Source organism: Erpetoichthys calabaricus, chromosome 17 (assembly GCF_900747795.2).
Source record: "Erpetoichthys calabaricus chromosome 17, fErpCal1.3, whole genome shotgun sequence".
NCBI lineage: Eukaryota > Metazoa > Chordata > Cladistia > Polypteriformes > Polypteridae > Erpetoichthys > Erpetoichthys calabaricus.
Genome location: NC_041410.2, coordinates 57,630,737 through 57,645,395, shown reverse-complemented (window position 1 = coordinate 57,645,395; position 14,659 = coordinate 57,630,737). Strand labels below are relative to the sequence as shown.

Here is a 14,659-nt window from a genome sequence, read left to right as displayed (position 1 = left end):
AATGAATCGAAAATATACCAATAACAATTTGTTAAGGATCTGTTTTTTTGTGAAGCTCCCTTTTCACAGCTGTCGCGCTACTGCGTGTGTTTCGTTTATTTGACAGTATGTAGATCGTGGTAATTACGTTCATGGCATTCGTTTTCTGAATCACAATCTGATTGTATGGGTGGCTACCTGCCAGGTCACGCTTGTGGTTTGTCAGCAAGTCGCCTTACGTCCGCCACGTGCCCTCTTTCTGTTCCCAGAAGCAGATCATAGAATGGTTTTAATAGTTTACTTTCAAATAATGCAAAGAGTATGCAACATGTGTTTCTCCCTAATTCTGGGCTCATCAGGCGTACACACTCACTGCATCCCCTCTCGGGAATCGAATCTCTATCGTCAACGCCAGAGGTGAAGCCCCTAACGTTGTGCTACGGCGTGTGGTTCGTTTATACCTCGTGTCTTCTCATTAAACTTTTATCTCGTGAATATGTTATTGCAATCCGCAGCGGGAGTGTTTCTATAAACTTAATTTAAACTTACGTTTTACACCGTGCTTTGTTTCCCTTATGAAGATGCTTGTATGGTTCACTCGCTCGCTTCTTATTGTTTCGCTCCCTTCTCAATTGTTTAATGAATTTTTTGTTCTTCGCTGTTTGCAGTGCCAGAGTTGAAGCCCCTAACGTTGCGGTCAGCAAGTCGGCTAACATCCGCCATTTGCCGTCTTTCAGTTGCGAGAAGCAGATCATAGAATGGTTTTAATAGTTTACTTTGAAATAATGCAAAGAGTATGCGACACGTGTTTCTCCCTAATTCTGGACTCATCAGGCGTACACACTCACTGCATCTGCTCTCGGGAATCGAATCTCGAACGTCAGTGCCAGAGGTGAAGCCCCTAACGTTGTGCTACGGCGTGTGGTTCGTTTATACCTCATGTCTTCTCATTAAACTTTTATCTTGCGAATATGTTATTGCAATCTGCAGCGGGAGCGTTTCTATAAACTTAATTTAAACTTACGTTTTACACCGTGCTTTTTTCCCTTATGAAGATGCTTGTATGCTTCACTCACTCGCTTCTTATTGTTTCGCTCCCTTCTCAATTGTTTAATGAATTTTTTGTTCTTCGCTGTTTGCGGCTCATCCTTCATTTCTCCCTACTGCGTTCTTTTATCTCGCGAATATGTTATTGCAATCCGCAGCGGGAGCGTTTCTATAAACTTAATTGAAACTTACGTTTTACACCGTGCTTTGTTTTCCTTATGAAGATGCTTGTATGCTTTACTCGCTCGCTTCTTATTGTTTCGCTCCCTTCTCAATTGTTTAATGAATTTTTTTGTTCTTCGCTGTTTGCGGCTCCTCCTTCATTTCTCCCTACTGCGTTCACAGTCTTTTCACGTGATTACGTGGGAGGCGTGATGACGTGACACTCAACTCCTCCTCCCACGGCCATCGAGCTGCCGTCCATTACAGTATATTGTGAAAAAAGAGGTTCCAGTTATGACCATTACGCGTTGAATTTCGAAATGAAACCTGCCTAACTTTTGTAAGTAAGCTGTAAGGAATCAGCCTGCCAAATTTCAGCCTTCCACCTACACGGGAAGTTGCAGAATTAGTGATGAGTCAGTCAGTCAGTCAGTCAGTCAGTCAGTCAGTGAGTCAGTGAGGGCTTTGCCTTTTATTAATTAGTATAGATATTGAAGTCTCTTCCTTTGAAAGATCTTAGGGTATGGTTGGGAAAGGATCTTTCAAATAATAACTCAGTAAAGCATTCAATCATTCAACTTAAAATCTTTCATCTGTCATATTTATCTCATTTAAAATTGTCCAAAGTATATCCATGGAAAGAATCAACCTGCGAACATTGCAGTCTAGTGCCAGCCTCACTGGCCCACATGTTCTTGGTGTGCACCAAATTAACATTATTTTGGACAAAAATCTTTGAATGCCTATCAGACAGCCTTGGTGTCACAATCACTCTTAATTCATTAACAGCTGTGTCTGGTGCACTCCCAGGTGGGCTTAAAGTGGAGAAGGACAAATTGATTGTAATTTCCTTATACCACACTACTAGCACGTAGATTTATCTTACTCAACTGGAGGAATTCCAGCCCACCTTTTGCAAGTCAGTGGGTAACTGATGTTCTATACCAGAGGTAGGCAAAGTCGATCCTGGAGAGCCGCAGTGGCTGCAGGTTTTTGTTCCAACCCAGTTTCTTAATGAGTTGTCAATTATTGCTAATGAAGCACTTATTGCTCAAGTGACATTTTTCTACTTCATTTTAGTGATCTGTCTTGTTAAGGTTCCCCACCCTTAATTGCTTATTTCAGTCTTAAACAGCTGCATTCACTGTTTTAATGGCTTCTTATTAGCAATAAGATGCAAATGACAATGGATCGTTTATGATTTGAAGCCTAAAACAGACCATTTTCAATCTGTCACATTTTACTCTTTAAGTGTTTTATTAAACCAAATAGTGCATAATGAATCCACACAGGTGTATATGGAAATAAGTTAGATGGAGAACTGCTGGTTCCGTTGATTGTCAAGATCAGTTCCTCCTCCAGTACAATTAATGGCAGTGTTCCACTGTCTGGGACATGCTATGAACACCTGGAGGGATCCATGGGATTTGTAGTTCTGAGGGACAACCCTGTCGGGTTCTTGGGTGCTGGCAGAGGGCACTACAGGGAGAAGGATTTCCTGTTTCAGGGTTCTTCAATTGGGCTATGCTCTTGCACCAGAAGTACTCCCAGGTCCAACATCAATGGAAGCCCTCTAGCCTCCTGCAGTCGAGTCAAAGTTGGTAGGCAGAGAGCGAAGCTCATCTAGAGTAGAAGGAGCTATTGTGAATTGAAGAGTGTGGTGTGGACTTTGGAAAAAAAGTATTTGTAAATTTTAAAAGTTTATTTGCACCAAGGATTGTCTTTATGTGGTTGTGTCTTTGTTCACCGGTTGTGTCTTTGTTCACCCGTTTAGATCTTACATGTTAATCTTTTGAAAGAGATGATGGGATGGGATGTTCCTCTCCATCGAAAACTTGAAATAGGAAAGCCCCCAATCCAAACGCACTTGCGTTCATCTGCAAAATGAATTCCTTAGAAAAATCAGGATTTCTTAGAATTGGGTATGACGATAAAGCAGTCTTTAAGTCAGACAAGGACCTTTCATAATCATCCGACCAGACAATAATATGGTTCTTTTGGCCATTTGTCAGGTTAGTTAGAGGGGCAGCTCTATTCACAAAATTCGGGATGACCTTCTATCATAACCAGAGAGTCGTAGCAAAGTGCAAACCTACTTTTGTGTTTTCTGATGCAGATACGCAAGCACCTCACCTACCTTTTTTAACTGTTGTCTAATCAAACCTTTCCTCATACAGTATAATATCCCAAATAATGCATTTCAGACATACCCAATGTACACTTCTTAGGGTTAGCTGTAAAACCAGCCTGCCTCAAGCTATCTAGCACAGCTTATAGGCATTCCGGATGTGTCTGCCAGTCATTAATGAAAATGACCACATCCTCGAAATGCACTCCAGAATATTCAGAATGGGGGCACAAAATCTGATCCATCATACGTTGGAAATTTGAAGTTGCACAGTGACAGTGAATGCAGTCTTCTCGCAGCTGAATTCTTCAAAAAGTATCTGCCAGTACAGTGCCAAGTTTCTCCTGTAATTTGTCAATGTGTGGCATCGGATACGCATCAAATTTGGAAATTTTGTTCAAGTGTCGAAAATCTCTACAAAACCAAATTGAGCCATCCAGTTTGAGCATTAAGGTGATTAAGCTCTGCTTTTCGCTTTTATTCTCGTGGATCATGCCCAATTCAAACATCTGCTTCACCTCATCATGCACCATATTCTTCGTTGCCTCCAGTATACGATACGGGCGAATTTGCACTTTAACACCAGGCTCAGTTACAATTTTATGTTAAGCAAGTTTAGTCAGACCAGGCAAGGAAGAAAAGACATCAGTGATCTTGCCAATAGCAACATCAGTCTAAGAGACTGCAGTGGCAGTGGTTAACACCTCATTAGAGTCATGGAATTCTTTCAATAGATTAACTAATTAACTAAGAAGAACTGAATGGGCTTTTACCGGCCTGGTATCCTAACCTTGTAATTCACACGGCTCATCAATTCTTCTAATATAGCTGAACCGTGCCATTTCACCAGAAACTTATGTGGGTCAGATGGAATTAACACTAGAATCCCTGAAGCCTATGAAAAAACTCGTAATCCCAGCCCACCTTAAATTCCTTTGCACCTCTCCATCAGTATCTTTTGTTTTGTAAATGTGTCAATCAGAGTAAGCACCCTTCTGTCCCATCCCCCGACCGCTGCAGTCAACTCAGACAAAAAGTTCTCCCAGCTTAAGCCAAGGCTCCTTATCTGTGTGTGAGGTGCCTGGAGTTGGATAGGGTAAATAATACAGTATATCGTTATTTGGAATACATGCATTTCATGTGTGTTCCATGTCTATTATTTTAGTAATAATTGACAAAATGTAGACATGAAGTGTATAATGTGTGAAGACTGAAGTCCAAATATCAAATAAACACTTTCGCAAAAGGTACAAATATAACAAAATAAGTGCGCATTTATTCAAGAATATAACCATAGAGGGCGGCACTGTGGCGCAGTGGTAGCGCTGCTGCCTCACAGTTAGGAGACCTGGGTTCGCTTCCCGGGTCCTCCCTGCGTGGACATTTCATGTTCTGCCCATGTCTGCGTGAGTTTCCTCCAGGTACTCCAGTTTCCTGTCACAGTCCAAAGACATGCAGGTTAGGTGCATTGGTGATTCTGAATTATCCCTGGTGTGTGGGTGTGTATGTGTGTGTGTGCCCTGCGGTGGGCTGGCGTTCTGCCCGGGGTTTGTTTCCTTACTTGCACCCTGTGTTGGCTGGGATTGGCTCCAGCAGACCCCCGTGACCCTGTAGTTAGGATATAGCGGGTTGGATAATGGATGGATGGATAGATGGATATAACTGTAGAAAAAGAAAGACGCTGACGCTTTTTTGAATTTGTGGAGTTTGCTTTTCCTATCATAGTTACGTTTAAGCCGTTGGTTGGACACTAAGGAGGGAGAAAAGTACCTGTAATGATTGGCTAGACAGAGGGAGCAAGCTGAGAAGATGTGCAACAGGATAGGGTGATAAAAGATAAAGATGGAAACATACTCACAAGCGAGGAGAGTGTGTTGAACAGATGGAAAGAGTACTTTGAGAAGCTGATGAATGAAGAGAATGAGAGAGAAGGTTGGATGATGTGGAGATAGTGAATCAGGAAGTAAAATGATAGATAGATAGATAGATAGATAGATAGATAGATAGATAGATAGATAGATAGATAGATAGATAGATAGATAGATAGATAGATAGATAGATAGATAGATAGATAGATAGATAGATAGATAGATAGATAGATAGATAGATTGATACTTTATTAATCCCAAGGGGGAATTCACAAACTCCAGCAGCAGCATATTGATACAAAAAACAATATTAAAGTAAATATTGATAACAATGCAGGAAAAAACAGACAATAACTTTGTATAATATTAACGTTTACTCCCCTGGGTGGAATTGAAGAGTCGCATAGATTGGAGGAGGAACGATCTTCTCAGTCTGTCAGTGGAGCAGGACAGTGACAGCAGTCTGTCGCTGAAGCTGCTCTTCTGTCTGGAGATGACACTGTTTAGTGGATGCAGTGGATTCTCCATAATTGATAGGAGCCTGCTGAGCGCCCGTCGCTCTGCCACAGATGTCAAGTTGTCCAGCTCCATGCCAACAATAGAGCCTGCCTTCCTCACCAGTTTGTCCAGGCGTGAGGCGTCCTTCTTCTTAATGCTGCCTCCCCAGCACACCACCGCGTAGAAGAGGGCGCTTGCCACAACCATCTGATAGAACATCTGCAGCATCTTATTGCAGATGTTGAAGGACGGCAGCCTTCTAAGGAAGTATAACCGGCTCTGTCCTTTCTTACGCAGAGCATCAGTATTGGCAGTCCAGTCTAATTTATCATCCAGCTGCACTCCCAGGTATTTATAGGTCTGTACCCTCTGCACACAGTCACCTCTGATGATCATGGGGTCCATGAGGGGTCTGGGCCTCCTAAAATCCACCACCAGCTCCTTGGTTTTGCTGGTGTTCAGGTGTAGGTGGTTTGAGTCGCACCATTTAACAAAGTCCTTGATTAGGTCCCTATACTCCTCCTCCTGCCCACTCCTGATGCAGCCCATGATAGCAGTGTTGTCAGCGAACTTTTGCACGTGGCAGAACTCCGAGTTGTATTGGAAGTCCGATGTACAGTATATAGGCTGAACAGGACCAGAGAAAGTACATTCCCCTGTGGAGCTCCTGTGTTGCTGACCACAATGTCAGATGTGCAGTTCCCGAGACGCACATACTGAGGTCTATCTTTAAGATATTCCACGATCCATGCCACCAGGTATGAATCTACTCCCATCTCTGTCAGCTTGTCCCAAAGGAGCAGAGGTTGGATTGTGTTGAAGGCGCATTAAATGGATTAGCAAGGAGGAAGTAAAGACAGCTATGAAGAAGATGAAGACTGGAAAGACTATTGGTCCAGATGACATACCTGTGGAAGCATGGAGGTGTTTAGGAGAGAGGGCAGTGGAGTTTTTAACCAGATTATTTAATGCAATCTTGGAAAGTGAGAGGATGTCTGAGGAGTAGACAAGCGTACTGGTACTAATTTTTAAGAATAAGGGGGATGTGCAGAACTGTAGTAACTACAGAAGAATAAAACTGATGAGCCACAGCATTACGTTATGGGAAAGAGTAGTGGAAACTAGGTTAAGAAGGGAGGTGATGATTAGTGAGCAGTGGTATGGTTTCTTGCGGGGAAAGAGCACTACAGATTCGATGTTTGCTCTGAGGGTGTTGATGGAGAAGTACAGACAAGGACAGAAGGAGTTCATTGTGTCTCTGTGAACTCAGAGAAAGCATATGAGAAGGTGCCTAGAGAAGAGTCATGCTATTGTATGAGGAAGTCGGGAGTGGCAGAGAAGTATGTAAGAGTCGCACAGGATATGTACGAGGGAAGTGTGACAGTGGTGTGGTCTGCGGTAGTAAGGATGGATCTATTCAAGGTTGAGGTGGGATTATATTAGAGACCAGCTTTGAGCCCTTTCTTATTTGCAATGATGATGGCAGTCTGACAGACGAGATTAAACAGGAGTCCCCGTGGACTTTGATGTTTGCGGATGACATTGTGATCTGTAGTGAGAGTAGGGAGCACCCTAGAGAGGTGGAGATATGCTCTACAGAGGAGAGGAATGAAGGTCAATAGGAGCAAGACAGAATACATGTGTGTGAATGAGATGGTGGTCAGAGGAATGGTGAGGATGCAGGGAGTAGAGTTGGCAAAGATGGATGAGTTTAAATACTTGTGAATAACAGTACAGAGTAATGGAGAGTATGGAAGAGAGGTGAAGAAGAGAGTGCAGGCAGGGTGGAATGGGTGGAGAAGAGTGTCAGGAGTGATTTGTGACAGACGGGTACCAGCAAGAGTGAAAGGCAAGATCTGCAAGACAGTATTGAGACCAGCTATTTTATATGGGATGGAGATAGTGGAACTGACCATAAAAACAGAAGACAGAGCTGGAGGTGACAGAGTTAAACATGTTAATGGTTTGCATTGGGTGCGACAAGGTTGGATAGGATTAGAAATTAGTACATTAGAAGGTTAGCTCAAGTTGGACAGTTGGGAGACAAAGTCAGAGAGATGAGGTTTATGGATGAGGTGAGAGAGGACATGCAGGTGGTGGATGTACTGGTGCAAGATGCAGAGGACAGGAAGATATGGAAAAAGATAATCTGCTGTGGCAACCACCCAAAGGGAGCAGTCAAAAGAAGAAAAGGAGGACAAAGAATTGCATTTCTGCGCCTCCTGTTCGGGCTGTTGATGCTCCACAGCTAGAGGATATTTTAGAAATTTGTTTCTGCAATGAAATGACCAGATCCACAAATTTCAGACTTTGAATTTCGGTATGAACACCCATCCATTCTTCTCGATTAATATCCAAGGCATCTTGTGGATGCATACTAAATAGTAATTCAAATGGACTAACACTGGTTGAAGCTTGAGGAGATTCATGAACAGTGAACATGAGAAAGAGCAACACAGTATCCCATACGCCTAATCATCTGCTATAAAGTCTTATTAAATCATTCAGTCATTCCATTCGTCTGAGGATGGTAAACAGTGGTGCTAAATTTTTTAATCACAAGACTCTCAAATAGTTGTTTCATTACTCTGGAAGTAAAGGACATACCCTGGTCAGTTAAAATTTCACGTGGAATGCCAATACAAGTAAAAATCTCAGACAGAGCCTTTGAAACAGAATGCGAATTAGCTTTCTGCAAACCTGTCAGTTTGGGATATCTTGTTACATAATCAACTAACACAAGTATATGCTGATAACTATTCTTACTCTTGGGAAGTAGACCAGCAATGTCCAAGCCAACTTTCTTGAAAGGGACGTCCAAAATAGGCATTGATGAAAGGGGAGCCCTATAGGGTCTGTGAACTGAAACAACCTAACAGTTGGGGCAAGACTTGCAAAACTGCTCCACAACTCTGCCCATATTCAGCCAGTAAAACCATTTCAGGATTGAATCCCTTGTTTTCTCCACACCGAGATGAACACCCAAAACATGTGTGTGAGCAATTTTCAACAGTGTCTCTTTATGATCAACCAGGACCACCAACTGCTCAATCATACCATCTACTAACCAATTGGAAATTGTTCAAAACAGGAAACCATTTTTAAAAAAAAGTGATGGTGCTCAACTTTAAATGTTGTAAACATTGTGCAACAAGCACGCAAAACCTGTGGCTGATCCTGCAAAAGGCAAGTTAAGAGTGTGCTTGTTTCCCATTGAAATTCTGTCTAAGAGGGAGTTTTTCAAAGGGAAGTTATGTTACTTTGCTATTGGCTTACTGTTTAACAGAGTGTCAGCATACAGCTGCCAGCTGTAGGTGGGAGAAAAAGCAACAAAGTAGCCCCCATACTCTCTTTTTGCAGCTGTTGCTGCCGTCAGTGATTATATGTTTTATATATATAGTTTTTTTTTTAATTGCAGTATGTGTTATTAAGAATGGCAATTAAGTATCCTCATGATCCATGGATAGAAACTGTCCTGGAATCCACGGGTACAAGTGTCACTGGCTCTGTACTGTTTAACAGAAGGAAGAAATGAGAAAAGCATCTGTACAGGATGGCTGAAGTCTTTTAACAATAGTGTTTGCCTCTTATTTATGTCCTAAACAGAAGGCAACTAGGTGCAAGTAATATTATGTTCTGCCTTCATCACTCTTTAAAGGGCTTTATGGTCTACAGGTGCAGAGCAGGTTGCTATACCAGGATGTGATTCAGCCAGTGTGGATTAACTCTACTCGGCAACTGTAGAAGTTAGTATGAACAAATGAAGAAATCTGAGCTTTTCTGAGATATCTGAGAAAGTAGAGGAATTTTTGAGCCTTCTTTAGAATAGTCAAAATGTGTTGTGCCCACTTCATTTCATCAGTGATAGTCACTCCAAGAAATGTAAATCTGCTCAACAGCATTCCCTCTGATGTAAATGGGAGTTTGGTCTGCTTCCTGAAGTCTATGACCAGCTTTTTGTTTTTGCTGACATTAAGTGTGAGACTGTTGTCCTGGCACCATATCTCTTCCATGTAATCTGTCACATTACAGTTGGTGATTTGAACTATGATGGTGGAGTCAACAGCAAATTTTAATTATGCAGTTGAAGCTGTGTCTGGCCACACAGTTATACCTAAACAATGAATAGAAAGGGGGCTCAGCATAATATGCAGTGCTTTTGTTGAGAATCAGAGTGGATTTGACAAGTTTGGTGATCAGCTTCGATGGTACAGCAGGATTAAATGCTTAACTGAAAAACTATCACTAAGTGTATCCCTCAAGAAAGAGTTTGGGATGCCTTCTTTAGACTACTGTTGGATAATAAATTAAATAAAATATTTTTTCATTATTACTAAAGAATATCTGGAAGAAGTTATACTATTAAAAATTTATTGCCTAAGAGTATTTCTACAAAACTGATTTTGGCTGACGTAAGGACTATAACTTTTTTCATGTGTGTGCTAAAAAAAATGTCAGTCTCCAGTCACATATTCTTTGTACTGCTTTTTCCTGTTCCATCCAATTCCATGTTAACTGTTATCAAAATATTATGTTGCCAGGAAAGCTCATATCTTTTTCCTGTCGGTAATAGCTGACATGCTTAAAAGATAAATTTGCATTGTTTAAATATTCCTATATGTAATTTACTTGGATCAAAATGAAGAACAATGTAATTTTAAAAAGTGTATATTAGTAAAAATTGAGTTTTTTGTTTGAAATGGTAGTTTAGTGATTTGAACATTTTTCAAAAACCTTTATGTGCAGGTCTGTCCAGCTGGATCCATAGGATTTCGTGACTTGCAGTGTGCCGCCTACAATGATAAATCAATAATGGGCAGCAAGAAATTCCAGTGGACTACATTCATTGGAGGTAACTGTTTCTTTGTGTGTACAGTATTAGACACTTGAACGAAAACCCTACCCTATGCATATTTTGTCAGTTATGCAAGTTAGATTTTATTTTTTCAACTGAGTCTCTATGTGCTACTTATTTCAAACTGCATGTGACAGCAAATATTGTATAATAAGTTTGTTGTGCCATATGTGCACTTTTAGTATGGTTCTGTCATGCCTGCATCTTTACTTTTGTTTGTCTGATCATCAGTTTGAAAATAAATATAAAATGTGATATAATTGTTTAGAAAATATATTCTGAAACAGTATGTCACCAGTAGTGGGCATAGAGAAGATGTAAGAATTGCGTAATACTGCATTCAGACATAAGAGCTCTCAGTTTGATTCAGTTTACTGTTATAGAGATGTTCAAAGTGATTAGACAGATTTATAAATATTAAACAGAGACATAAAAAAATAAAATCATACAGTATTTACATTAACATCTGAGAACAAGTGCTTTATGTTTTCATTCCAAACAAGCCACATTTATTTAATATAATGCATCTATGATGGTTTTAACAGTTTTTAATTGTTATAAAGGAATGAAAGTCATGAAAATAGGCAGATTTATAAATATTGAACAAACAGAAAAAATATAAAAGCATACAATATTTACATCAACATAATATTAATTAACAAAAAAGTTATTTATTTAAACCTTAGATGATTCAGTTCTCTAATAGAAATGAATAATTTCATGTGAGTTAGGATATATTTTAGTGTAATGGCACAGCTAAGTATGTGGTTAGAAGCATAAACATTATAGATAATGATGAAGCCATGCTTCCTGTTTTCTAGTTCTTTTAAACAATGGAGCATTGTTTACATTGTTTAAAAGCCGGAAAGAAAGGAGTTAGTTTTTCCTATCTTTCTTTGTTCTAGCAGACTACATTTAAAAAGAAATATTAAAACTTAAAATTTAATAAAGCATAAAATAAAGATCTTATATTTAACATCCACAATTTCCCCTTTTGACTTGTGAGAATCAGATTAAACAATGCCTGATCTACATAAAAAGGAAGGCAGAGTTGAAGTTGTTGATGATGATGTTGTTGAAAGATTTGGTTCTGCAGAAGTCTGAACAATGTTTTTTGTTTTTTATATTTATCAAGAAGGACACAAAGAAAACACATAAAATAGTCCAATAGAAATAATAATGCCCAATACATTCAGAACTCTCCTTAAAAGTACATGACCCCATGTCCCAAAAGTAGATACAAATCAGACCGTTAGTTTTGTCCTGGAAAGAACACCATCACTTGAACGTTCAGCTTCCTGTCCTAATGTATATTTTGCATATAGGATGCTATGTCCACAATATTGTGAGAAGCATCTTGAATGTTTGTACAACACTGGGATCCAGCAACTGCACACATTCCCCCTTGAGAGGATAGCAACATGTCCAGTACTATGCAATTTCTTTTAGAACCACAGTCCTCATGGATACTTGTTCAGCAATACATTCTTGGAAAAAATGGGAAGTTAAATTGGCCACTGCTTCCAGTGTTTAAGAAAGGTTACTGATTGCATTGTAAAGGGAAAAAAATGCTCTACTGAGGAAAAATGAAAAATAAAGCTAAAGTCTGCCCTTTTGTAAAGGCTCCCCTGGAATATGAAAGATGTCGAGGGAATGTCTAATGAACAGTCCAATGGGTAAAAAAATGGGGAATATAAAAGCCACACCATTCTGTGGGCATCCAGAAGCATGCATTTTAACCACAGAGAAAGTAAATTATGTTGAGGGACACTAATGCTTTTGGAAGGGTTATTTTAAAAAGAGGTTATAGATGAATGCCCCTGCCATAGTAAAATCTCACAGGATAAGAAAAGCAGCCTTGCATTACCCAGTTCAGAACAAGTGCAAAAGAGTGGCAGAGAGGTACTACAGTGTTCTTGTGTCACACACCTGTATGTGTAAGTGAACTTTTTCCCTTGTACTCTGAGACTACATGGACATATGGGATTCACTGTGGAGCAGTATGATGTTGTTTCATGTTATGATTGTGCTTGGCAGGAGGATATACCTTTGTGAAATATTTGTATGTGTAATGTTGCACAGGGCGGCACGGTGGCGCAGTGGGTAGCGCTGCTGCCTCGCAGTTGGGAGACCTGGGGACCTGGGTTCACTTCCCGGGTCCTCTCTGCGTGGAGTTTGCATGTTCTCCCCGTGTCTGTGTGGGTTTCCTCCGGGCGCTCCGGTTTCCTCCCACAGTCCAAAGACATGCAGGTTAGGTGGATTGGCAATTCTAAATTGGCCCTAGTGTGTGCTTGGTGTGTGGGTGTGTTTGTGTGTGTCCTGCGGTGGGTTGGCACCCTGCCCAGGATTGGTTCCTGCCTTGTGCCCTGTGTTGGCTGGGATTGGCTCCAGCAGACCCCCGTGGCCCTGTGTTCGGATTCAGCGGGTTGGAAAATGGATGGATGGATGGTAATGTTGCACAAATTCAGAAAATACACTGAAACATGAAGTAGAGTTGCATCAAGCGGAGCAAAGTCAAGATGGGTTTGGAACAGGCACTGGAACAGAAGAGTCAGAAAACAGGGTCAAATATCATTGTCTCTGAAGTGAGAAATTGTTGTAACAAATAAAGGAGGGCCATGTATCTGTTACAGTCGAGTCTTAAAATTAACCCACCCAGTAAGTCCAAAATATTCAGTCAAAGATAATGGAAGAAATGGGATACCTGTGCTGACGTAATGTGGAAGACCAGTGCAGACCCAACAGGAGTTGTTAAACATTGAAGAGGTCCAAATGTGAGAGAATTCTAGATAAGTATTAATACCTTAGGTGTGTCCTTGGTCACATGGGGGTAATACTATGTGAAAGTTCTCTGCTGTTGTGGCTATAGGAGAGAAGTGTGGGCTGGTAAGCTGAGGTATATTAGTGAAATTCAGGAATGTATGTGCAATGTCAGAGCTGCTGTTATCTTCCTTTGAGTCCATATAAGCTCAATGTACTTCGCTGTAGCCCTGTAAGCTGATGAAGATGAGGATGAAGATCAGGATGAACAAGATGAAAAGCCCTCATTTTATGCAAATGCAAGTCAACAGTGGTATACGTGAACCTGTAGGTTATCCTTTGCATTTTATAGCACCAAGGTGTTCTTTCATTGGTGCATTTTAATGTAGACAATGTGTCCTGGGTGGATGGAGTGAGCGAGTTCAGTTAAAGCAGGCGGAAGTGCAGAGTCATCCTTGGGGTTAACAGAACTGAGAGAACATGTTACAGTAATAAAGTAAGATTTCAAGCTTTCAGTCAAACAATATACTACATATCCATCTGTTTGCAAGTCAAAGGTGCAGTCGCAGGCTGTTTCATAAATTTTCCAGTTAAAATTTCTTGAGGAGAAAGTTTTGTTTCATGACATGGTGTCATCCTAATAAATTTAAGCACCAAAGGTAAGAATCTGGCCAGTTCAAGCCTGTTTCTGCATACAATTTGGTAAGATTATTTTTAATAGTACTATTAGTCCATTTAACTAATCCGATAACTGATAAGATGAATGGAAAAGCTCATGAACCCTTAATGCTTTAACTGAATTACTTTATTTATAAACAATAGAGGAGTTTGAAAGTTGAACTTTGTTGGTGGGGAGCAGACGTACCATAAAAAAACTGCATTTTTTTACAGTTACAATCATACTGCTATATATTTGCATATTTTATTTATGTTACGTCACATATAATAAATTGTAATATAAATTTAAACTATAACCTACCTCTCACTGAGAATAACATGTTTAAAACTTTGGGATTCTACAAAAGCAACTTAGTTCTGTTAATGATATTGAAATAACAGAAATCTTTTTTTGTGTAGTTATTGTACCTGTGGCAAACTAAACACATTCTTATTTTTTTAAAAAGTGAGAAATTGTATGCCTGGCATCAGTTGTTCTGGGATTGGGTTTGAAAGACGTGCAGGTTAGGTGGATTGACAATGCTAAATTGGCCCTAGTGTATATGTGTGTGTGTGTGTGTGGCCTGCAATGGGCTGGCATCCTGCCCAGGGACTGGTTACATACTGTTCCTTCCGTGTGTCTAATGAGCTTCCCCATCTCTGCTTTGGATCTGGGTTTAGAAAATGTATGGATCGATGGAAAGT

General features: G+C 40.3%; 1 protein-coding gene across 3 annotated transcripts in view; it reads left to right on the top strand.

Moving 5' to 3' along the window:
• Window positions 1–14,659, top strand: part of adamtsl5 (ADAMTS like 5) — a 239,772-nt gene that overhangs the window by 82,794 nt on the left and 142,319 nt on the right. For all 3 annotated transcript variants that reach the window (XM_028792366.2, XM_051920228.1, XM_028792368.2), the window contains one exon: window positions 10,429–10,534. In XM_028792366.2, coding sequence (XP_028648199.2) covers window positions 10,429–10,534 — 106 coding nt within the window. The remainder of the gene's footprint in view (window positions 1–10,428; window positions 10,535–14,659) is intronic.